Here is a 26,810-nt window from a genome sequence, read left to right as displayed (position 1 = left end):
GCTGAGTGCTCAAAGTCAGTGATGGAGCTAGAAGGCTTCTGAACATTTTGTTCTAATGTCATAAATATTCAGACCAGAATAAATAGATTTTACTGACTTATGCTGTACTATGCAGAAGTGAGAGCAGCACCCTCTCTCCATGCCACTTTAGTGGCTTGCCTGAGCCCCAGTGAAGCAACTATTCTCCCCTTCCACTTTCAGCTAGAACCAGGGAGTCCAAGAAAATGCAAAGGAATATATTAAAAATTTAACCAGATTAACTTCAATAACAACAACAAAATCTCTTTGAGTGAAGTTTTATATCTGAGTGACATCTCAGATCATTTCTTAATTTGGACCTACCCCTGCTTCTGTTCAAGTCAATGGCATGGAGTAGGAATTGGGACCCTTTCCGTGAACTGTTTTACTCGTCCATAGGGAAAACCACATCGGCAACAGACCGTTTTTATCCAAAAACTTTTTAAAATGTAAACAGTTGAAAAGTCCCAAGGCCACTTTCACAACCAGGTCTCATGCTGAGAAAATTGTGATGGGGCCAAGTCACTAGGCTAGATATGAAGTCATAGGCTGCAGGGCCAGTTGGGGGCCACCCGGGCCATGGCCTGACCACTTTTTGGTCAGGCCAAACCTGAGTGGTGCTGTCACCGTATGTGTCAGGTCCCAAAGCCACTCATTCAAATTTGGCCTGGCTGCTCCTCCGTCATGATGGAAGATGGGTGAGGCCAAACCTGAGCGGTGCTGCAACCCTGCTCACTCACAGAAATTTGGAGAATTTGGTAGGTGTAAGGGGCTCATGGTCCCAGAGAGTCAGGCTGCGGTGTGGGGTGGGGAGCATCTGAGGGGGGAAGAGGAAGGAAAGGCTGGGAGGTCAAATCTAGCCCTTGGGTGACGGTAATCTTCTACAAATGAATTTTTAAGTTCCTTTATAGAACTCAGAGACACTGTACATTTTATTCTTACTATACATTTAGATGGAGGAGAACGAGCTGATGGTTTTCAACAAAGAATGTAATTGTTTCAAGTTACATTTGTCAAAATGATTTTGTTGCTAATATTTTTGAAAAGTGGCTTCCACAGAAATGTCCTGGTTTAACCTGTGACCAACCCTGTATACAGCCCCGGAAAGTAAAGGGTGCTTGCAGATATTAAATGAGCAAATGAAGTTTTTTCTTGTTTAAACAAGTATGGTTTTTTTCATAGCCATAAACAAGGAGTGAGGCAACACTGCGTGAACAAACTGACATTAATGGGACATAGTGAAAATATCAGGACTATGTTCCTGAAAATATGCTGAGTGTATTGGTAGGGTAGCACAGATTTCAGCTTGTAGAATTAGAAGGAGAGTGGCATTAAGGCTATTTTAAAGGCTTCTGGGGGGCATCCTTTGCCTGTGAACATTTGTTGTTAAGGTGCTCCCAACACGTGGTTTGTTTCAAAGCCATCAAATTGCTTATCAGGCATAGTTTTATGAGCAAACGGCAGGGATTGCTACCAGTATTGAGAGAAGAGGTGAATTCTGTCAGATTGGGAAATCATCCCCCCCCAACCCTCCCTGAATTGTAACAAAGAGCTCCCAAGAACTCCTTCCAACACATCACCGAGTTTCAGTAAGAAGTGACATATCATCCACAGCCATGCTGTATCAAACTAAAAATAGGAAGAAAAACAGCAACACACCTTTTTATTCCATTAAAACACATTGGAGTGGGAGAACTTTTTTTTAAAAGGCCAAGTGAAAAAAATGAGACATTTTGCTTTTTTAAACAAATAGGGACTTGGTAGGTCTGTCATCTGATTGGACTGACAGCAAAGCCACTTTCGTAACGAAAACGTCACCATAAACGTTAGCACAGTGCTCGAGAAGGTGGAAAGTGTTACATAAATGCTCAATATTCTTAGAAATAGAATTACAAAGGATTCTTTTTAGATATTGGTATTAATTAGCTTTTAATATATTTGGAAAATGATTAAACGTACAGCACTGGAAAAAAATTATGGAAACATCAGCTGTAGTGTGGAAATAATCTTACTGGCAAGAACTTGATTATGCAACATGGTGATCCAAATATAAACTGTGAAATGTGATACAGCTCAAGACACATGGTACAATATTCCACAAGATTATATCCAAAAATTGTACAACTGCCTCAATAAGTGAATTAGTATATTACGCTGTACAGCAGGGGTGTCAAAATCATTTGGAGGAGAAGGCTGGATTTCAGGTTTAATCATGGTCTCTGAGACACGATACAAAGATAGAGCTTCATACTCACCTCAATCAACAGCAGAGCTCCCACTGATGTTAGTGGGAGGTTTGCAGAGAGAATAAGGGGAGAACACAGCCTTCATGTAGTAACTCAACATCTGTATTTAGATCCTCATTGTCACATTGGGGGCTTGGCTACACTTGCGAGTTAGAGTGCATTAAAGCAGCCCCGGGCGCCCTAGCTCACTACCCGTCCACACTGGCAAGGCATGTAGAGCGCTCTGACTCCACGGCTAGAGTGCTCCTTGTACTCCACCTCGGCGAGAATATTAACGCTTGCTGCGTCTTGGCTGAAACCTCGAGGCGTCTGTGTGAATGAGGTGTTGCATTGCTGTGCTCTGATCGGCCTCCGGAAGCGTCATTTCTGACAGTCGGCTGCTTATCTGCTCAGAGACAAAGCAACCATTAGTGTGGAATGCTGTGTGTGTGTGTGAGAGAGAGAGAGAGAGAGAGAGGTGGGGGTGGGGGTCTGCTCTGTCTGAACTTACAAGACAACATGCTGACATGCTCTCAGCCCCCCAAAAACCCACTCTCTCCCCCCACAAAACACAAGACACTCCCTGTCACACCCCACCCTCCCCATTTGAAAAGCACGTTGCAGTTACTTGCATGCTGGGATAGCTGCCCATAATGCACTGCTCCCAATGCCACTGCAAGTGCCGCAAATGTGGCCACGCCAGTGCGCTTGAAGCTGTCAGTGTGGACACATTGCAGCGCTTTCCCTACTGCGCTCTACGAAGGCTGGTTTAACTCCAAGCACTCTACATCTGCAAGTGTAGCCATGCCCTGAGTATCACTCAATGAGAACATCTGCTCCCCCTTATTGCACTGCTGTTTCAGCCTTTTGTTTCTCCTCCTTCCCCCTTTTCCTCTCTCTTTTGCCCCCCTTTCTTGTCTTGTGTGTCTCCTCTGTTCCTCCTGTCAAGGTTCCTCCACCACTCTGAACTCTAGGGTACAGATGTGGGGACCTCCATGAAAACCTCCTAAGCTTACTTTTACCAGCTTAGATTAAAACTTCCCCAAGGTACAAATTAATTTTATCCTTTGTCCTTGGAATAACCACTGCCACCACCAAACTCTAACTGGGTTTACTGGGAAACGTAGTTTGGACACGTCTTTCCCCCCAAAATCCTCCCAACCCTTGCACCCCACTTCCTGGAAAAGGTTTGGTAAAAATCCTCACCAATTTGCATAGGTGACCACAGACCCAAACCCTTGGATCTGAGAACAATGAAAAAGCATTCAGTTTTCTTACAAGAAGACTTTTAATAGAAATAGAAATGTATTTATGTATTTGCGTGCCCCATAATCAGATCCAGGCCATGGGCCATATGTTTGACACCCCTGCTAAATAGCCAAGTTCCCCCTTTAATTCCCCATACAAAATTATATTGGCCCTTCTTTTTGTATGTATTCTCAATTCACATTACATATTTATCTGGTATGTGAACCTGTTGTGTCCTTGCTCTCCACTCAACGTTAAGAATATGGAGAAACCACATTGGTACAGTTGGATTCCTAATAACTAAATAATAACTTTATTAACTATATGCAAATATAGAAGACCTAGCTACTTATATCTGTTTTGGCAGAGTTCTGATGTCTTCTGCAACAGAAGACAGGGAGGCCCGCTAGAAGGCTCCCAAACCATTTAAAGGGATATTACCCAACTCCTACACATGGCAGATAGATTCTGACAAATGTCATTTTGTCTGAAGAGTACAATTTAGTGTGTGAGATGAAGATGCTTTATAGTTTGTTTTCAGTACAACGTGTTTAAAACATTAGATTAGCAGAGTGCATCTGATTTGAAGAAGTCAACCATTTGGGATGGTTCTTTGAGATTGTCCAGAAGTATACTTCCTAAAAGTAGAGGTGGCGGAACAGACAAAACAAGGTTCAGATAAAACAATCATTTTAATCTGTCGCTAACTCTTATTTATTATTTAGCTCCAACAGTATACTTAGAACAGAGAGGAAGATATGGTCCCTGCACCGAGTCTCAAAATAGATAGATAATATAGTCCAGACATCAGATGAAAAGAGGGGGAAAATGAAAATGTCTAATATTCCTTTAAAAAAATATTTAATCTAATCTGGGACTATAAATGCTACTGCCCATTAATCGTATTGTGTGGATATTGTATAGTGCCCCTCTAGAGCAGAGTTAAGGTTTCGGTGCCCTGCTTGTGCATTACCATACTTTAACATATTTTCATTGCCTTTCCATTTAACCTTAACTCTGAATTTCCTGAGTTTTTTATACTTTTTATTTTAATAATAGCAGAATCCCTGTAATGTTTTACCCTTAAATTACTGATACTTACTCAACATGAACTCCAGTGTAACAAAGTTTTTATCTTGGAATTCTGTTGGTTATATGAAAAATATCATATAGAACAAGAAACAACAAACTCATGAGAATGTCACCACAGGATATTTGTAACAATTTAAATATGTGTAGTATCAACCTGAATTTTATTATTAATTACTATTATTATTATTAACTTTTAGCTTCAGCTTCTGGCTGATTTGCCATAGTCTCTGGAGTAATGCAGAGTGGTTAGAGCTACACTCAGGTGGCTTCCTGGGCACCTTCCCTGATGGCTGCTTGGATGAATTCTTAATGGGAACAATAGGAGGCACTGGCCATTTTGAAAGAGGGCATTGTAACTGAGAGGACAGTTGCCTCAGTCCCACTGAGCACAATAGATGATAGCAACCTTTTTCAAAGAAGACAGAGAGGGTTTTAATTCTCTGTAGATCATGAGCCATTGGCCTCTGCTATAGAAGACAATTTCACTTATGAAGACTAATAGCAAAAAATCGTCATTAATCCTTAAAAAAAAATCTTTCAAGTGTAGCTAATACATAAGATTTCAGCAAGTTATAACTATATGGGAAGTTAGAAGAGTCCATATTCTTAAGATCATTTGGGACAAAAGAATGGTGCAATACAAGGTGCTAAATTTCTTAAAGAATCCATTTTTCAATTAATTTTAACTCTTTAAACTCTTTAAATTCTCAGAAATCCACTCTGTGCTCAGAGCGAGTGCTATAGGATGCATTGTTGTCTTCATACCTAACAAAGCTGTTAAATCTCTGCTCTAAAATGCAAACTCTTAACTATGTAACTGCAACTAGTGCTTCCCTAATACATTTGGCAGTGATCTGAATAAAACAGTGAACAGTGAGGTGGCAGACTTGCAGAAAACGCAAGGTTATTTAGATTAGTCCAGACTAGGGGACCCTGAGGAACTTAAGAAACACCTGGCAAAGCTAACCGGTAACGTAACACAATATCAGCCCAAATTCCTTGTAATAAATTCATCTTGTTGGGTAGCACTTTCTGAGGCAAAAGACCTGGACATAATAATGGGCCGAGCAACAGAATTATCTTCACAATCTGCAGCTGTTTCAAAAAAGCAAATAATATTAGGCTGTATGAAGAAAGAGAATAAGATAAGAGCACTATTTTCTGTGCTTTAGAAAACTAAGCACACTTTCTGCTGGATTGGGTACTAAATAGTCTGTAAAAAAAATAAGATTTTACATACTATGGTACTTAATTAGACCTCTCTATTTATTTATTGACAAATATTGTATGCTTGTCTATCTAAATGGCTAGTGTTTTAGTCAGACTTAAAAAAAAATTGGCAACTTTAACACATCATTTAGGAATTCAGGTTCTGCTGTATTTATTGCCCCTTAACTGTTTTCCTTACAAGCGTCGTTAGTAATGATATAATAGTCATATTTTTAATTTGGATAGCACCCTTCAGCCTGAAGGATCCCAGAATGCTTCACAAATTATATACATTCAGCACAGCTGAAATGCAGCCAACTTGAGGGTGGAGGACAGCAACCAATGAATCGGCATATAGTACCCTGCACGCAACAGAAGGATAATTTTGCACAACAATGCTATTATGAACAGAGCATGAGATCGTCCATGTTCATATAGAGTGGACAGAGTTTCAATTTTCTGGCTCATGCAACTACATGAAACTCAATTTACCTTAAAACGTGATGGACATGGGTGGATCCTTTTGTGGTCCCAGGGAGAATGGGTACTGCAGTCCTGAAGTTTAGAATTCTGTTCTGTATAGGTTCTTACACTGCCCTGGGGTTCTTACACAACTTTCTTGGGGATGAAATCTTAAAAGGAAAATAGAAATTAAATTACAGTGGCAGGTAGAAGTAGACTGGATCCAAACACCTATGAACTTTGGCAAGTCTGGATCTGAACTTGAAGGCTTCCTATATTTAAATTTGCCAAGCCAAAACTCTGTGTAACAACCTCTCTCCCCATGACACAATAGAAATAGAACCTAGCACCATGTCCACCACATGATCACCTCACACTTAGCCAGGTCATTGCAACCAGATCCCAATACGCCCACATTCTGGTGAAGTTTGACTTGAACTGAGTTATATGAGCTAAGTCCATTGTAGGGACATTTGAAGGCTGCTGGAACAATGATAGGGCATGTAAAACAAAAGCAGATTCAGTTTTTGTTTTAGTTATTACGTAAGAATATTCAACTTTCCAAACTTCGTTTTTTAAATTTTTTTTATTTAATTATTCTTAGAAAGGTATAAGATATTATAAGTAGGTGGGATATAGAAGCATTCTGACGCTATATATTTGAGTAGGCCATGATTCCACCTCCTGCTCAGAAAACTGAAGTTAGGCTGTAAATTATAGTGATATTTATAGATAATTGCCCTTAGTAATAATGAATTCCTATTAAGCGTATCTGACTGGGCTTTTTGTGCATCTGCTCTTAAAATCACTTTGTTCTCCTTGTTGAGTTTATTAATAAATAGAAACTTGTTCACTTAGAGGACTGACTGGCTAAGCAGCAGTTCTGCAGAAAAGTATCTAGGGGTTACAGTGGACGAGAAGCTGGATATGAGTCAACAGTGTGACCTGTTGCCAAGAAGGCTAATGGCATTTTGGGCTGCATAAGTTGGAGCATTGCCAGCAGATCAAGGGACGTGATCATTCCCCTCTATTCGGCATTGATGAGGCCTCATCTGGAGTACTGTGTCCAGTTTTGGTCCCCAAACTACAAGAAGGATGCGGAAAAACTGGAAAGAGTCCAGCGGAGGGCAACAAAAATTATTAGGGGGCTGAAGCACATGACTCATGAGGAAAGGCTGAGGGAACTGGGCTTGTTTAGTCTGCAGAAGTGAAGAGTGAGGGGGGATTTGACAGCAGCCTTCAACTACCTGAAGGGGGGTTCCAAAGAGGATGGAGCTCGGCTGTCCTCAGTAGTGGAAGATGACAGAACAAGGAGCAATGGTCTCAAGTTGCAGTGGGGGAGGTTTAGGTTGGATATTAGGAAAAAACTATTTCACTAGGAGGGTGGTGAAGCACTGGAATGGGTTACCTAGTGGGTTGGTGGAATCTCCATCCTTGGTGGTTTTTAAGGCCCGGCTTGACAAAGCCCTGGCTGGAATGATTTAGTTGGTGTTGGTCCTACTTTGAGCAGGGGGTTGGACTAGATGACCTCCTGAGGTCCCTTCCAACCCCAATCTTCTATGATTCTAGAGGGAATTTGAGACAATTTTTTTTTTCATTTAGAGGAAACTTGAAGCCTTTCACTAAAATTGTTTTACTTATCTACTCATTGATAGGGAGTCTGCAGGTTGGGGAGGAAAGTTCACTGAAGTTCTACTCTTGTATGTTGTAGCTAGTTCCAAATACTTTTTTGACTTGAATGTCACAGAAGTGTGCGAGAGGAGGTTACTCCCAGTAGATTTGTAGCTCTGTAAGTATAAAAAAGAAATTGAGTATTAGCTCTTCTTTAAACCAAACTGTATTTTATTTTATTGGAAGTAGGACTAGAAGGGACTGTGTCACACAATCGTTGCTTTAAAGTATTTCTTGCTCAGTGAGAAATTATTCTTCTGTAGTGTTTTTCTTCTATTGAGCTTTGAGTGGTTGAACATATATAGCATATGCATTTATTAATATATTTCAAATAGACAGTGGACATGGTTGATAAGGAAGTGGATTTACCCATGTGGAGTGGTAGGCAGATACGTATGTACAAAAGAGACTTTGGAATTCCATGGGACTACTTGCTAATAAGAGGGCAGCAAATTAAGTCAGTGGGCAAGATTCGGATTTCTTGGCCAGTACTATTGAGCTGTGCAGTAGCTTCCCTATGCAGCCTCATGGTCATATCACCCGTTTCCATCCCAGTCTCCATTCCTTCCTATTGTTTCACACTCATTTACTGCATGATTCTTCAAATTAGATTGTAATCTCTTCAGGGCAGGGACCATCTGTTACTGTGTGTGCCAAACCCAGCACAACAGGGGTGCTGGGCACCACCACAGCACAAATAATAATAATTTAAAAAGTAACAATAATTTGTACAGGTGTAAATCTGGAGTAACTGCACTGACTTCACTGGTGTAAGTGAGATCGTGTTGGACTATTGTATAGCTAATTCAAAGTCCTGTGGAGTTCTTCTGTTCACTTCAGTGTGCTCTGAATCAGGCCCTGTGTGCAGTATCTGTAGAACCAGAAGCTAGTGGAAACTTATGTCACACCCCAGCAGTGAGTGAGTTATCTGGTGTGGCCCTCTAGATCAGTTCTCCTTTCAGCACATCCACAGCGTCCAGCACAGAATGGTAAAAGTTGCACCCACAGGGCTGAATAGGGCCTATAGCAGGGGTGGGCAAACTTTTTGGTCCAAGGCCCACATCTAGGAATAGAAATTGTATGGCGGGCCATGAATGCTCACAAAATTGGGGTTGGGTGTGGGAGGGGGTGAAGGCTCTGGTGTGGGCTCTGAGGTGGGGCCAGAAATGAGTTCAAGGTGTGGGAGGGAGCTCCGGGCTGGGGCGAGGGGGTGGGGTGAAAGGGGAAGGCTCCAGCTGGGGGTGCAGGCTCTGGAGTGGGGCTGGGGATGAGGAGTTTGGGGTGTAGGAGGGTGCTCTGGGTGGGGACCAAGGGGTTTGGAGGGTAGGAGGGGGATTAGGGCTGGGGCAGGGGGTTGGGGTGCAGGAAGGGTTGCAGGCTCCAGCTGGGGGTGCAGTCTCTGGGGTGGGACTGAGGATGAGGGGTTTGGGGTGCAGGAGGATGCTGCAAGCTAGGATCGAGGGGTTTGGAGGGGGATCAGGGCTGGGGCACGGGGTTGGGGCATGGGGAGAGGCTCAGGGGTGCAGGCTCCGGGCAGCACTTACCTCAAGCAGCTCCCGGAAGCAGCGGCATGGCCTCGCTCCAGCTCCTATGCATAGGGGAAGCCAGGGGGCTCCGCTCTTCACGCTGCCCCCTCCCCAAGCGGCTCCCGGCCAATTGGAGCTGTGGGAGTGGCGCTTGGGGAGGGGACAGTGTGCAGAGCAGACCCGCTGGCTGTCCCTACGCGTAGGAGCTGGAGCAGAGCCATGTCGCTACTTCCTGGAGCCGTGTGGAGCGGCCACTGACCCAGCTCCCCAGCAGGAGCTCAAGGGCTGGATTAAACTGGTTGGTGGGCCGTAGTTGCCCACCCCTGGCCTATAGTGTGTGTATAGGTTTCAGAGTAACAGCCGTGTTAGTCTGTATTCGCAAAAAGAAAAGGAGTACTTGTGGCACCTTAGAGACTAACCAATTTATTTGAGCATGAGCTTTCGTGAGCTACAGCTCACTTCATCGGATGCATACTGTGGAAACTGCAGAAGACATTATATACACAGAGACCATGAAACAATACCTCCTCCCACCCCACTCTCCTGCTGGTAATAGCTTATCTAAAGTGATCACTTTAGATCACTTATCACTTTAGATAAGCTATTACCAGCAGGAGAGTGGGGTGGGAGGAGGTATTGTTTCATGGTCTCTGTGTATATAATGTCTTCTGCAGTTTCCACAGTATGCATCCGATGAAGTGAGCTGTAGCTCACGAAAGCTCATGCTCAAATAAATTGGTTAGTCTCTAAGGTGCCACAAGTACTCCTTTTCTAGTGTGTGTATAGTTTTCTAAGTCAGTAGAAGTCTAGAGTTCTATTAACTCTATTAGGATTGCAGTTTCCTTTAACTTGTATCATTTAAAATCCTGACTCCTTGAACTGAGGAAGATACGTATTGGTGGGGGTCCTTTATGATAGGTAGTTATATTTAAAGGGTTTGAAGTTATTTTTACGAGCCATGGTGAAGTCTGTAAACCTTTATTTTTATCTTGAGAGCTGCTTAGCAATTCTTCCAGGAGATTTATGCTTTTCTAGTTGAAACACTTACAAATTGAGAGGAATACAATGTTAGCAAAAGCAGAGACAGCTCATTTCTGGTTTCATCTGAGAATCCAGTTCATAATTTCCCTATGATCTTGGCTGAGACCAAAGGGAAGTTTTAACTTTGTTTAGTAAAAGAAGAGAAGCATCGTTCCCTTTAACCAATAAAGTCAGTCACTCATCCAGTACTCCCATAAAGTTTCTGTCTGATTGTATCCTTATCTGAGGGCTCTCATGTAGCACCCAACTGAAAAAACTGTACTCCTAACCTTGTTTGGGGCAGTGCTACCTCGTGGAAAAGTTACTCAAAGATCACACACGTATACCCTCAGTGCTTGCATTACCTAAATAAAGATTTACTGCCAATTACTGGTTTCTTTTTCATTTTACTTGAAAAGAGCGCAGCTTGTTTCTTCTGAGAAAAAGTAACTGAAGCAAATCACTTGCTTACAACTCACTTAATGAGATTTTAAATTTTTTGTAAACTGTCATCACTTTAGACAAGAAACGCTGTGATGAGTAATGCTTAGGAGGAGGGGAAAAAAAGACTCGCTTACAAGGAACTGCTTTTATTACCGTGCAGTCTTAATCCACATACATGCAGATGAGTCTGTCAGAGAGCATTCCTCCCACACCCCCCTTTTAGAGGAAGTTTGTTGATGTATTACCGACATCTCATCTTCAAAGCCAAAAAAAAAAAAGACAGCCATTCACAGGAAGGACGTACGTTGATTTGTTCTCCTCCTGGAGCGTGGAGCAGAAGTACCCAGACCGCATGATGAAGGAGCATTGTACCACCTACAGTAGTGCTGCGTCCAGCTGTGTCAGTGACTCCACCATGGAAAGTCTGCAGCCACTCAAGCCTAACTACATGTCTGTGTGTTTATTTGCAGAAGAATCTTATCAAAAATTAGCAATGGAAACGCTGGAAGAATTAGACTGGTGTTTAGATCAACTTGAAACCATTCAGACCTACCGATCAGTCAGTGAGATGGCATCTAACAAGGTAAGCGATGGGATAACTTCTTCCTAAAATGTCAAAGGCTGAAAATAACAAGAATAAGTGCTGTAATGTAAGATGAAAAAGTGGTGCTGTATGTGATTGTGTCCACCAGCAGACAAGCATGCACAGTGCAATATCTGACAAAGTTCATTTAAACACTGTTGGTCCTTTTTCCTAATACTTTATGTTAAGGATGTGAACTTTAAATGCTTTGAACTATCTGTATCCTTATGCTATTGCAAGAATTAAACTGCAAATGGTAAACGGTAGCATAAATTCTCAAGCAGAATACATTTACACTGTGAAATTAATCCTTGATTTGGTGATATGTTCCAGTGGACCTTATGTACATTTTTATACAGGTAGAAGTAGTAAATACAAATGTTATTTACAAAGTAATTTATAAGTTGGAGAAAATTTGTCATAGAAAAGCAGAACCAGGAAAACATTTTGCATTCCGTAGATTCAGAATTATAATATGTTACAATGTAGTAAAACCACATCATTACAATGATATTTATCTATCAGAAAATTTACAAGGTGTCAATTACAGCTGTTCTCCGTGGAAAAAATACTACCACAGGCACCCAGTGAAAAGTGTGTAACTGTAACAAATGATCAGGTTGGGGAAATTAACTTGGCTTTTCAATAATAATGGCAAACTCTAAATATTATGGGATAATGTTTTACTGCAACTGTCTCTTTCTCGAAGCATTTGGTTTGTGTTTTTAATATTATGGTATGAGTTGACAGCATTTTATATTCAGTACATGGTTAGGGTGCAGTACCATAACACTGGGACATATGTAAGAGTGTTTTCATTAAAGGGCTGCTTTGGGGCGGGGGAAGAGATGCAGGAGAATCTGAGTTTTCATACAAGGAGTAAAAATATGCTAAAATCATTTGAAAAGAAAAATCCCAAACTAAACTTTATGCAGAATGTAGGCGGGGGGAAGGTTCAGAAGAAAAATACAGAAAAGATATAAAGGGAAAAAATACAGCAGAATCCCTGAATACCCCTCAAAATAATCCTTTAAAACCACCACTCCCTCCAGCCCTGAGCTTCTGCTTCCAGCCTCCAACCTTCCCAGATAGAGAGAACTACTCTGTGAGCAAATGTGATTCTATTAAGAACCCATCAAAGTCAGTCCTTAATTGGCCAGAGTGGTTATTGTTGATTGACACAAGGCACTCCCTGGGGCTATAGGCACCACCTCTGCAATGCTCCTAGCCATTGCCCAAATGAGCACTTGACTGGCATCTGAGCAGATCTCCTGCTGAGGGCAGTGCAAAATGCTTTTGCACCCGGCAGCACAGTCTAAGTGCACAAGATCTCAAAGTCACAAGTATTGCTGCTCCAGATTCAATATTTTATGCTCATGCTTTTTTGCAATATTTACACCCATCAACCTGATGAAGCAAATCCATGTGGTTTCTGAAATGTGTGTGCTCTATCTCTTACAAAGATATTAGACATCGTGTGTTACCTTCATACCTTTGCATTAGCCCTCATGATTAGACCCAGTTTTACGTTTGTGCCACACAAATCCAGGGTTATTCTTCTTTTCCTAACTGGAAATAAATTACGCCAGAAATGCTGAATCAAAAATTGAGGTTCTATGGAATATGTTAAAGAAATTAATCACAGGTCATTTCAAACTTCCTTCTGCTCCACTAGTTCTTACTACAGCATGCCAGGGCATAGAAAGTAATAGAAGTTTTAACAGGGTTAGCTTGCAAGAAAAGAATATAATTTTTATCAGCTTGCTTGAGAAACAGATCTAACCATTAGCAAGGCTTTAGCCTGCTAAGAAAATAGGGCCTCACACATGGGGCAGAACTATCCCGGATTTTGACATTTTTTTCCCACATTTGGACTCTTACAGGTGAAAAGCTCTGATTAAGTAATTCAGCCATTGTGTAATTGTTAAAAATTATGATTTTACTATGTGCAATGTTAGTGTTCATTGGTTAGATTCAACTTTCTTTAAACTTGGCTCATTCATATATTTGAACTAAAATGTGTTTGTATGTGTTCTGGTCAGATTCCAAGAGTCATTTCCAGCTATGAAAGAATTACATGAAATGGTTTGAAGCTTATTCTTTTTTTCCTTGCCATGGTAACAAACATCTAAACGAGTTGGTGATAGATGTCTCTTGATCTTGTGCGATCATGGCAAACAGTTTTTCATGGCACACTAAAATTATTTCAAGTGTGCTGTGCAGTCTGAAAACAGTTCAACTGGAAGTAAACCTGAAAGACTGTTTAGAAACAATCAGAAAATTTTACAACAAATTAATGAACATTTTTAATCTCTTAAAGTATCTGAGTAGACTGTCTTGCTTGAATCAAAAGCTTTTAAGTAGGGCATTGGTAAGCAACAAAACAGTGAGGTGTTTTGAAAACAGGATGCTTAGGCTCCACATTATTAAAGAAGAACGGAAAGAGAAACAGTATAGAGAGGAAGAAAGCAAATAGACTCAACACGATCCCAAGTGCAAGAACAGTATAAACAGTGACCTATCTTCCTGACCTCTGCTATTGCTGAGTTCCTGGCCCTGTGCCACTAAAGCCAAACTACGTCATTTGAGAATGATAGTAGGCATGGCACAGCTGTTGCAAGTGTGACTCGAATTTCCTGTCTCCTTCCTGACAGACGTAGTTTTAAAAGTACAGAGTTGCAACAACAGCAGACAGAGAGGGAGGATCTCTGAATACATGTTTGCAGTGTGATTTTCAGAGCTCTTGTACAAAAAGCATTTTCTGGGGAGGAAAGCACAGCATCCTGGTCATAAAGAGTTGGCACATGGGTCTGCCAACAATGTAAATTAATTACTCAAGGAAACTGAGGGCCCGATCCTGCTAGGTGCTAACCACCCTCAGCTTTTATTGAGGCTGCAAAGCACAGGCTTGAGCCCAGCATAGAACCATTACAGGCAAGCTCTGTCTTCTGAGTACACTCTCACTAGGTAAAGACTTTACCGCAGTCTTTACCGGGGCACTTAATCCTGACCTCCAAATACTCCAGACCCCTTGCTATTCCATACCAAAGCCTCCGGGAAGCAGACTACCTATCATGCCAAACATAGTGGCGGTTTTGGGAAATGGGAAATCTGATTTTTTTTTTTTAGAAATGATTAACATTCCAAAATTAGAAAGAGAGCAACACTGAAGAAAACGACCACATATCTATTCCACATTGCCTTAGTCATTGCCCCCGAGCACTGGCCTCATTCCCTATGGATTCCCTAAACTAAGCATCTAGGAATGTACGGAATACTGCAAAGATGGAGTTAATTATTTATGTAAAATACTAACAAGACAGTTCTATCGTTTCAGCTTTGAGTGAAATAAAGCTAAATTACCCTTAGTGGTCTGTAGATATTAAACGTTAATATGTATTGTACATTTTTACATTCTTTTAAGATATGACTATCATTCTGCATTTAGTGGCCTATCCAGTTCACTGCCTAGGCAGATACTGAGTCGTCTCTGGAGGTTTGTGAGTCATGGGCCTCCTGATATAGCAGTCCCCTAATGTTGCATGTGGCATTATGCAGCTGTCTACAGACTCATCTTTCACAGAGGCAGAATCACAGGCCCCGAGAGCATTTGGGCTCTACGGAGCAAGGTTGGTAGACACAGGCTCGGTGCATCCCCAAATCATAAAGCGTGGGGTAAATAATTCCCCAACTGACCAACGATCTGTCCTCTAGTTCTCCAAGTCCCACCTTGATGGTTTTCTAAGGCCTTAAGGTCATAGAAGCTAGGGCTGGAAAAGACCTTTTACATCACAGAGACTATCCACTTATAAGTGCAGGATCCCCTGAAATGCACAGCAGTTTATGAAGCCAGTATTCCGAGCCTCTGTACCCAGACTGTGCAACTTGCAGTTGATAGATGATAAAGGCTGGCTGGAAAGTAAAATCTGTTTCACCAAAAAAGGTTTTGACAACTGATTCTGTTCCTTCCAGATTTTTTCCCAAAAAAGTGAGAGTGCACGAGACTACCCCAGAATAGCTAAGTTACGCTCCAGGGATCAGAGGAGAGAGACCTGAACCTCAGTCTCCCACGCCCTGGACAAGAGTCTTAACCACCAGGCTTTAGACTGTCCACTGTCTCAATCTATCCTATTAGAGCTCCGCTTTGTCTAAATAAATAGTCTCTGGGCCAGAGAAAGACTTCCTGACTCTATAGCACCTGGATGTGGGAGATCCATGTTCAAGTCCCTGCTTTGAATCAGGCAGAGCACCTTCTCTGTTGGTTTTGGGAAGGTTCTTCAGGCCCAGGATGGAATTTCTGGTCAAAATCCGTGAGCGCCCCAGCGCAGAATAGCCATTCGCCTGGTGGTTAGGGGTTCACATGTGGGAGACCGAGTTTCCAGTCCCTAGTCTGAACCAGGGAGAGCAGGGACTTGAGCCTGTCTACCACACCCAGGTGATTGAATTGCCCTAACCACTTGGATATTGGCTATCCTCACCCTGCTCTAGGCCAGAAATTCCACCCTGAACCTGAGAAACCTTCCCAATGAAAGTATTGCTGGAACCAATATGTTTCCATGAAAAGTTTCCATTTTGACAACTTGGCATTTTCCAACAAAAAACATGTCATCCAAAAGTTCCCAGTGAGCTGTATGAATAATGTAATTCATTATCTGCAGAAACATTTTGAATTTTGTATATACGTACTTTGGTAACATCACAGAGTCTTCCTTGTTGACACATCAGCTTTGAAACTTTGTTATGCCTGTAATGTGATGGAAATTAAGGGAGCCTTAACACTGACAATACGGCTCAGTGCTGCTAGAAGAACTGTAATATAACTCCTTGCAATTTGTCTCACCTGGATTTAGAAATGTCAGCTGTTAAAGAAGTCTCCAGGAGAAGTGGGCGTAAAGAGCAGAATTAAATCATGCAGGCAGATAATAATTTTGACCATCACTTTATACATATGTATTTGCTAGTGAGACAGCTCACCAAACCACTGTCTTTGTTATTTTGCAAGAGCCCCTGGCATAAACATGACTCTTCCACTTCACCACTATTTCAAAGGGTGTTCCAATCAAACAAAACAAAACAAAAAGAGAGAGGGAGGGAGACCAGCAAGCCCACACCTAACTATAAGGAGACAGTGGCTAAATAAATCTGAGGACAGTAATGTAAACTCTGGCAGTCCACATCAAGCAGTTTAACATTGCTCAGGGCAGCATGCCAAGGGTCTATGTGCCTTGCTGCACAGCTTCCACATTTGCATTTGTTTTGTGAGTCTGCCAGCACTCAATCTTGCCCACTTCGTACGTGATGTTTCCCTTAACTGGTGCCAAACTGTTTAGTCTTTTGGTTACTTTACTGTAACTTCCTTTGTTTAATATGCTTTAAAATAGCCAATTGGCTTACAAAGAAAGGCTTGTAAAGTTAACCAACAGTTAGCAAGACAAAGAGACTTCCATGTCTTTTGTTTTTATAAGCAGAGTTAAGTAGGTATGATTCATGGAATTCCGCACATCAGTTCCTGATGGGTTGTTTGGTATTCCCTTCTATCAGCTGCAGCTGTTCATTACGGAAACAAAGACAGTAACTAAGCGTTTGGGAGAACTCATGAAGTGCAAGTTAGCTGATCTTCAACAGCCATTAGAAGGGTACTGTATTTATAATTAAAGATATAAAATGCATTCTGAAATGCATGGCGCCCTTGTAAAGTATGATGCAAACATACCCTAGTGCTGTTAGGTGATTCTAGAATTTACAATTTTTGGAATTAGCTTGAGTTGTTAAATCATTATGCTTGATGCAAAATGTGATAGAGGCTGTTTATACCTGAGGGTGGGGGCTATTCATCTGATGTATGTTTGAACTTCAGTCCTCTTATTCAGGTTTAGAAAGAATGCCTTCATCTAGTACAGGAAAATAGGCATTACATTTTCTGAAGATAGTAGTGCAAATTGCAAACATTATATCTGAGATCTAGCTTTTGAACAGTCCCAAGATTTGGGAGTATTGGAGCCAGGATTTTAGTGCAGCCAGAATAGGGCTGGGACTAGAACTGGTTAGGAATTTTTCAACAAAACTTTTTTTGTCAGAAATGCTGATTTGTCAAAATGGATTTTTTCCCCCACGGGAATGGATAATTTTCAATGATTTTTTTCAACTAAAAAAAGTTTTGAAATTGTGGAAACAAAATATTTTGACATTTTCAAAAGAAAAAAATCTGGTTTTCTGGTTCATAACAAGTTTTCATTTAAAAATTAAGCTACTTAGAGTTTAAAAAAATGGTCAAAACCAAAACAAAACATTTAAAAAATTATTGAAACAAAACTGCAGTTGACCCAAACCTGTGTGTGTGTGTGTGTGTGCGCAAAAATCATTACCTACCTAGCAGGAGTCTGATTTGTCTTGCATACCTCAAGTTTCACCTCACTTAAAAACTACTTGCTTACAAAATCACACATAAAAATACAGAAGTGTCACAGCATGCTATTACTGAAAAATTGCCTACTATCTCATTTTTAGCATACAATTATAAATCAATTGGAATATAAATTGTACTTACATTTCAGTGTATAATATATAGAGCAGTATAAACAAGTCATTGTCTGTATGAAATTTTAGTTTGTACTGACTTCCCTAGTGCTTTTTATGTAGCCTGTTGTAAAACTAGACAAATATCTTGATGAAAGACCTACATACCCCCAGGGCTACATGTACTCCTGGTTGAGAACCACTGGTCTAGACCCTCTCAGAGTTCAGGGATGTTCAAGGGGATTGGGTCTGACCTGTCTCTTGTTTACACTACATAGAGAAGAACTAGTCACAGAATTCAGATCATTATTAGATATGTACTATGAAAATAGACTGTCATCAGTTTTAACAATCTACTTCACCACTCCATACCCAGGGTCAGATTAAGGCATGGGATTTAGGGGCTGCAGCCCAGGGCCCCGGCTCAAGGGGGGCCCCGCAAAATAAATCACAGGCAGTGATCTCCAGGCCTCCAAAAGGGGCGTTCAGGCAGACTGCCTGCATGCCGTGGCCCCATGCCACTCCCAGAAGCAGCTGGCAGCTGGCACATCTCTGCGGCCCCGGTGGGAAGGGAGGCGGTTCCGCACGCTGCCCCCGCCCCAGCACGGTCCTCCCAGCTCCCATTGGCTGGAAACCGGACAATGGGAGCTATGGGGGTGGCACGTGTGGGCAGTGCACGGAGACACGCTGTCCCCCTCCCCACAAGAGGTCGCAGAGATGTGCTAGGAGCCAGCCGCTTCTGGGAGCAGCGTGGGGCTATGGCTGGCAGGCAGGCAGCCTGCCTGAGCCCTGCTGTGCTGCTGGCTGGGAGCGTAGTAAGCACCTCCCAGCCGGAGCCTACACCTCGCACCCCCTCCTGCACCCCAATCCCCTGCTCCAACCCCCTCCTGCACCAAACTCCCTCCCAGGAAAAAAAACTTGTATACAGGGGCCCCACAAAATCTAATAGCCCCGGGGGCCCACCGGAGAGTTAATCCAGCCTGTCCATACCCTGAAATCCTCTTCCCTTGCTCCTTTGTTCTCTGAAATGAATAATTATAATCAAAATTGATTATTCTGCCTCACAAATACAGTGTTAACAGTCTAGAGGAACAGTTGTACTTATTTAATACTCCGTATGTAAGTTTGACAATCTGATGCTTTAGCCTTGCCAGCACTAAAGCCTAGCCAGTTTCCAAATAACATCCTCAATCCCCAGAAGACCTCCTTTGTTGGTATGACTCCCCACTGTCTCCAACACAGGCCAGTGCCCATTAGGCATCATCTAACCTTTTAAAAAAAAATCTGGCTTTTGTGGTGGTTTGATCCTTTGTGGTGGCTTGACCATTTTGAACTTCTTCATTCTCAGACATTTCAGTCATGCTGTTTTAGGGTGTGGCTTAAGTAAATAATTGCTCAAGGGCAGGTTCAAAAAGTGAATAATTATTTGAGGGCAGGGCTAAAAAGTGAATAATTGTTAAAAGACGAGAGGGCTTGCCTGAATGGGAATGAAGTGAGGTAACTGGACATGAATAGTATCAATAAGGATTTGTGTAATTTCTGAGAGCAAAATCTTTGATTTTGGGGGCGCTGTGATTGGTAGTACTTTTGCCTTTAGAAAAGGAGGGATCTTTGGAGAAGTTCAGTTCCTGGTCCAACTTGGGCCCAACTCTAAGCCCTGATTCTGATCTCACAACAATTTTATACAGTGTAAGTCAATTGGCTTCAATGGAGGTACTCCTGACTTGCCCAATATGTGTGAGAGAGACAGGCCCCTCTAAACTCTTCATCAAAACTGCCATTTCAGTTTGCCTGTGTAAAATCAGCAAGACAGTGATAACGCTCAGAAAAATGAGGGGGAAAAGAAGCAAAATGAACATTTTAAAAAAGAGAGAAACGTTCGGGAAACTTAATAGTATTTAGGGATTTGTTCTTTGTTTCAAGTAGGAATCTTTGAACAATATTCTTCCTCTCCGTCTGTCTCCCTCTCCAGTTCGTGGTAATGTTGATACTCTTTCTGGTATCGTGTACTTTTTGTGACTCTTTGTTTGAGCTTATTGTGCAGCCAAATATGGAATTTAGCAGTGTTAGGAGTTTCGTTCTTCATCACATTCACAAACACACCACTAATCAATGCCAACTCTTCACACGTGTTCTGTCCTTTGGGTTCCCTTCTCACATGGAAGTCCCAAGCTAGCTCTCAGTAGGGCATACATGAATCATAGTGCTGTTGGGTTATCAGAAGGAAAATGGAGACGGTTTGTGAGGCATGCTCAAATAGAATGCCTTAGAGAGAGACTGCTCTGACTAGAGGGCCTCTGCTGTATAGTTAAAAAAAACAAACAAACTTATTGCTGTTGTAGCACAGCTGGGAAAACACTGCACACACACAAATATTCCGCAAATTATTTGCCTGTGTTAGAATGATTTTTCATTACAATGTATTTACATTCATTAGTACATTCCATATGTTTTTAGATGGCAGTATTAGGTGCATTTTCATGTTGGGAGGACCAGCTGCCACTGTTTTTCATACAGCATTTTAAGAGATACAAAGCCGCGTCTTACTGGACTCTATTTACACTTTATGCTTCATCTTATAAAGCAAACAGACTTTTGCTGTTTAAGAGTTGCCAGAGTTTTTCTCATTATGCACATCTAGGAAAAGCCATTTCAGGGTTCAGAATTATTTTAATTTCCCAGAGCTAGTTTTCCTACCTTGTGAAAGCCCTGTGAAGTTGCTTAAATAAAGACTGCAGGATATGAATCACAGATTTCAATTTAATTTAAATTCTAGGTATATACATTAAACAACAGTAGCTTTCTCACTCTCACACTCCCTTTGTTAAATGATAAACACATTTACCTCTCGGTCTTCTGTCTAAAGATGTAGGATCCAACTGAGGCAAAATCACCTAAAAGATAAGTGCCAGTTTTCCCCAGTCCGGCTCTTGGGAGTGACTTTGGAGAAAAGCTTTAAGCTCCTTCCTGTCTAAATGCATTGTTTAATGAGAGAACGAAAAGAGCCATGAAGCCTGAATACATACGTTAATTGGCAGCTGTGGGAAGCAAGAACACTCTGGCTATCAAGCATTAAGACCCCAACTATATTCCATTTTCACTGCTGCAGGTTTAGGGATTAAAGGTCCTCAGATTTGAGAGCAGTGCAGTGTGGGAGGCGGGGAATTCACTAGTATGCACCATCCTCTCCACATGGGCAGCTTCATAAATAGCTAATGAAGAGCGGGAGTGATGATTTGGTTTGTGGTTTCTATCGTGGGCTCTTTCTACTAAACTGGTCAGCTTCCTTTGGCACCAGTGGCTTTGTCAATGTGCTTGCATAGGTATGACTGATCAAAGATTTTGGTATAAGACCTTCCGCCTTCTGGAGCATTGGTTTCTCTCCAGACCATAGATATTGTAAGTTGTATCAGGCCTTTCTTTAATTAAGACATTTTATGCCTGTAGTCTGCTTGCTTTAGTCATCTAATTATATTTTGCTGTTGCTTCCTGTCATTCAGTTCAGACTGGTACTGATCTTTCTTTTTTTTTCCTGATCTTTGTTTTTCATTTTCTGAGCCAAGCTTCTAGTTAATTTCAGAAAACATTTTACACCTGTGGAACTCTCTTAAAATGCCTTTGGAAAGCAAGCTGTTTAGTCTGTAGTAGAAAAATGCACTTTTCCCACTTAAAATTTTAATCTAAACTTATCACATTGAAGTTAGATTAGACAACTTTAATTAATTCCCTCCAAATTGCTGTTAATTTTTGGCCTAATCTTGTTGCCACTGAAGTCAGGGTGAATTTTGCTATTCACTTCAATGGGTGCAGGATCATGCTTTTGGTTAGAACACATGACTATGTCAAATATGTTCTTATAAAACACCCATTCTACTGAGAAATGCTCAGTTGTGTTCTGTGTTACCTTTTACATGGTAGGAAGCACTCACCACGGATGGATACTATAGATAACACAATAGATAGTAATCTTCATTTGAGCTATCATGAGGGATTCTTGTTGGACTCTTGTCTTGCTGAGAAATCAGGCTTTAGTAGATTTTGGCAGATAAATAATTTTGGCGTCAGACATCCTGTCAAAGGTTTTTGTGGTAAGTTAGTAAGGCAGGTAACTAATATAAAGCACTAAGCTAACAGGCTGAAGCAAGCTCTGGTTGTTTATATTCATTGTCCCGAAACAAGTGTTTTTACAGATAGGGAAGGGCAAAATGATTCAGATGAAACAGAAACTGACCCGGACATCCACCCAAATAAAACTGAAGTTTATAATCAAACAACCTGTTGTGCTATATTAACATTGTGTTTTATCTGTACAAATATTCAGTGTATTCTTTCTAATGATACACAGCATGCAATTATAAATCTTATCGATGCTTTTGCTTTTATGCTAATAAAAAGAAATGCTAATATTCCAACAAAAATCCTATATGATACCAATCAGCTATGAAAGCACTGACAGAATGCATCTGCCATTTGTATTCATAGGCAGTAGATGTTTTATAGGACTTGTCTTCAACTGGAGGAAGCCTTTAAGCAGATTTAGCCCTGCAGGAATGGCATGTACTTTCTTAATGTGCCAGCAGACTCTCATGCATGTGCACCTTATAAACACATGACACATTTATTTTCAGGGAAGTCAAAATGGTGGTTTCGCCATGACCTTTCTTTTTTCTTCAACATCAGTTGATAGGGGTTTTTTTTGTTAGACCCACCCAATTCTCAGGAGGTGAGTAACATGAGCCCCATGCCTAGCATGTGAATAGGGAAATTCAGACTCTCTTCTAAGCAATGGTAATTCACTATGCAAGATCTTGTTCTAGCCCTGTTATTATACATTTGCATATTTCAGCTTTCAATTGTCTGGAAATGATCCAGAAACTTGCTTTCTTTCTTCAAGGCAGGTTCTGATTCTTGCAGTGTTCCAGCTTTTTTATTATGGGTTTGCATATTTTCATTTTCAATTTTCTGGAATGAGCTAGAAACACACACACTTCATGGTTCTGATTCTTGAAGGGGGACAGCAAATTTTACCAGTAAAACATTAACATTAGTCTATCTAGATCAGAGTGATTGATTACTTTAAGGGAGGAAATGCTTAACTGATTTATGGCAACTTTTTCTTTAGGAATTGTGCTTTGAATTTATTATGGATTTTTAAATCATCATAATAAAATTGTGTAGACAAGTCTGCCATGAAATAATTCTTTTTTAAGTAGTTGCTTGAATGAAAAAACACCCCCTCTGAGTGCTGCAAGTTTCAGCACTGTAAAGTGGTAGTGCAGACAGTGCACCAGTGCTGGAGAAGTGAAGTTCTCCTACACAGCCTTTCCAGAGCCTGCGCCCCTTGGGCTTTTGGACTGGTACACTTGCATAAAGATTTCCCTAGGGCAGTTTCCAACCTGTCCTTAAAGGAAAGGAAACCACACACCTATATTGTAGAAGCAATATGTCAGCATTAACAGGGCTTGGAATGAAGCAAAGATTTGCATTTTAGATAGTGAAACATCTTTACTTTTCCTTTATCTGTGAAAATAACATCTGAGAGTATTAAATGAATTATAGCGAAAAGAATTACCAACAACAACAAAGACTCTGATAAGAAACTGGGGCTCAAATGCCCCAGTGAATACTTCAAAAGTGGTTCCAGTATCAATCAAGGAACGATTTAATGTCTGGCTGAGCTAATTTGGTTGAAATTACTTTTCTAGTCATTACAAGAAAACTCCAAACAACCTGATTGCTTTTTCTCATCACTGTCCAGATGTTTTCAGAACACTGTTGTTCGGAAGATCAGGTATTCTTCATGTTTGTTTGGGGTCCGTAGGTTTTTCTTCATTATTTTACTTCTATTAAAATAACATGTATTCCTTTTTTAAACTCTACCCTTGAATTGCACGATCTGCTGATCAGGCATGGGATATGGAAAAGGGAGACCCAAGTTCTATTCCTGACACTGACTCCCTGTGTGACCATGGCCATGTCACTTAACCTCACCATGGCTCAGTTCCCATCTGTAAAATGGGGATGATAATGCCTTCCTCTCTAAAATATATAGAGATGATCAGATGAAAGGCACTGTATAAATGCAAAGTATTGTTATTATTGATTACAGGGATGCAGCATTAACTCTAAATTCATTCACTAGTTCTTTGAAATGTGTACCATGCTGTACAAAACATGCAGTACACAAAACCATTGGCATTTTCTCATTGCTTGTGTACATTCTGTTGGTTTTACCCTTTGCTGTCAGATTGGTTTAGCTAAGAAGCCACTGTAGAGATTTTAACATAACATCATTCCTTGATCTGTGCAGAGGGAGCAACATGCATTCTCCCTTTTGGTACTACACACAAATGGCATACAGTAGAATCTCTCTGGAACATTTGACATCAAGTGAAGCTCAAGAAAAATCCAGAGTCCTAGAAAACAAACAGTTTATATATGTAGTAATTGCTTCTAAGTGTTATTTAATGTCCTCCTCATGCCTCACCGGGCTGTACATTTTTAACAATGTCACATTATTGAGGAAATTCTGTGAATAAATTCATATTCCAGCTGTGTTCAGACAGTATACATGAGTAATCCCCTGTGTGTAACGAGGATGATAATTGTCATGGCTGGACTTGATCATGGTAATGCTTTTAGCAGTGTTACAGTACTGCTCACCAGTCATGTAAAGGTGCTGATTATAAGCCTGAAGAAGACTGTGGAATTTGCTCACTTAAAGCTGAGTGAACAGAGGAAAGGCATGGTTTTGTTGTTAAAGTTCAGAGATTAGAGTCAAAAGATCTGGGTTCGATCCCCTCTCTACTATAGACATCCTGTGTGACCTTAGGCAAGTCCTTTAATCATTTTGTGCCTCAGCTCCCATCTGCAAAATGGGGATGATAATACCTAGTACTTTTCTACATTATGGTTGCTGTGGTGCTAGGCTACATTTTTTAATGTCTACATAGCGCTTTAAGCTCCTTAGCTGTAATACACAATTCTGGATATGTACAAACTACTATCAAATCCAGTTGACACAACTTTGTTTGAAAATCATTTTTACAATCACCTGATTGTGGTGGTTCGTTTGTATAGACAAAGGCCCTGGTCCAGTAAAATCCTTCAAAACATGCTTAACTTGACGCTTGAAGTCTATGCGACTACTTCCATGCTTAAAGCTAAGCATGTGCTGAAATGCTTTGCTGGATTATGGCCAATGTGAATATGTAGTTTTCAAGCACTGAGATAGTCAGAACTCGTCTCTTTTATGAGAGCTTTACTTTTCCTTGTGATTACACAGATAGGCGTGTGTGCATTAATTCCTTATTTTTCTGTTTATAATTATTAAAAAAAAACAAGTTTTGGCTTGGTAGTTCCTTGATTTTGGATCAAGAGACATTAACCTCGCTCAGCTGACATGAATCTTAAATGAGCTTTAGTAATTGAAAGTAATTCCCCAGCATGCCCACAGCCCTGGGATTCCTGACCTTCACATCAAGCATCATTCACACCTTCCCCTTGCCGGGATCTTATGACATATTCCTGAGTGAACTGATCATGTGCCAGAGACCGGTGACACTATCACACCACATAAAGTTGCCTAAAGCCATGTGACAGTATCCCTGCCTCCAGTCACTTTTAAAGTGAAAAATACACACGTTTCTTGCTAACAGGCATTTTCAGACACTGTGGTCTGAAGGTGTTGATCTGTTTCTCTCCATAAGCAGGCTGTGGGTGGTAGCCAGTTAGCTGATCTATCTTCAGTGCTTTTACTTTCACTTCTAGCCCACCCAATTGTTGATGATTCTTGCTATACTCTGATTAATGGGTTCCTTGGTGCTATTCATTCGCCATGGGGAATAGGATTTGGACATTTGCAGGAATGGTGGTCTGTCTAAACCAACTATGGAGGAACCATCTGACCTTCAGTAGTTAAACTGGTCTAACGTTTTATGAACTAACCCATTACTGTCTGGAGAACACATTGGTACAGGTGGACAGATTGTCTAGAGGTAAACATAAAGATAAAGAGATGGTGAGGATAAGGAGTCCAACCAAATAATGCCTAAACTCCTACCATGCTGGCATTACGTGGTAAAAGGGAAGTGGCACCAGTTACTCAGCTTTTGGACATGAGTAACTGAAAAATATTAAAAACAGATTTCATACTTTTATTTGCTCAAGTCTTAATCATTTGGAACAGGGGTTATTTGTGTGCAAGGGATGGAGAGAAGCTTTGTGAGCAGGTTCTGACCTATGGGTGGGTGCAAAGCCCAAGCTTTGGTGTGCAGACTTTGTATGTGTGTGTGCAGGAAGTACAGGGAGTTAGTGGAATAATAGGTGGAAGTTTCCTGTATTAAAAGAGAAAGAGGGAAACCTGTGATGTGTGCCAGGCAGAGTTGCGATAAACATGGGAGACATCCTGATTCCAAACTATCCCTAGAGATCTCTGTCAGCAGCCCGAAGCTGTTCATTCTCCCTTCCATACCTCAATCCATCACACTGGCATTTCAGCCTGGGAGGGGCTTCTGTGATCTAGAGGCCTCTTGTGGCTCCTGGTTTGGCAGCATTTTGTAGACTGCACTGATTAAAATGGAGTCTCCACTCTGGACTTTCCACAAGAGGCCTTTACATAACTGCTCAAAAAATGTTTTTTATTGAACCAACTTCTGTTGGTGAGAGAGACAAGCTTTACACAGAGCTCTCCTTCAGGTCAGAGCTCTGTGTAAGCTCACAAGCTTGTCTCTCTCACCAACAGAAGTTGGTCCAGTAAAAGATATTACCTCACCCACCTTGCCTCTCTAATATCTT

At 41.2% G+C, this 26,810-nt stretch overlaps 1 protein-coding gene across 4 annotated transcripts in view; it reads left to right on the top strand.

The window, feature by feature from the left end:
* PDE4B (phosphodiesterase 4B) overlaps positions 1-26,810 on the top strand; it is a 376,497-nt gene that overhangs the window by 328,181 nt on the left and 21,506 nt on the right. For all 4 annotated transcript variants that reach the window (XM_074961577.1, XM_074961578.1, XM_074961576.1 and 1 more), the window contains one exon: positions 11,386-11,498. In XM_074961577.1, the coding sequence (XP_074817678.1) occupies positions 11,386-11,498 (113 nt within the window). The remainder of the gene's footprint in view (positions 1-11,385; positions 11,499-26,810) is intronic.

Source organism: Natator depressus, chromosome 8 (assembly GCF_965152275.1).
Source record: "Natator depressus isolate rNatDep1 chromosome 8, rNatDep2.hap1, whole genome shotgun sequence".
Lineage (NCBI taxonomy): Eukaryota > Metazoa > Chordata > Testudines > Cheloniidae > Natator > Natator depressus.
This window is presented reverse-complemented; position numbering and strand designations above follow the sequence as displayed.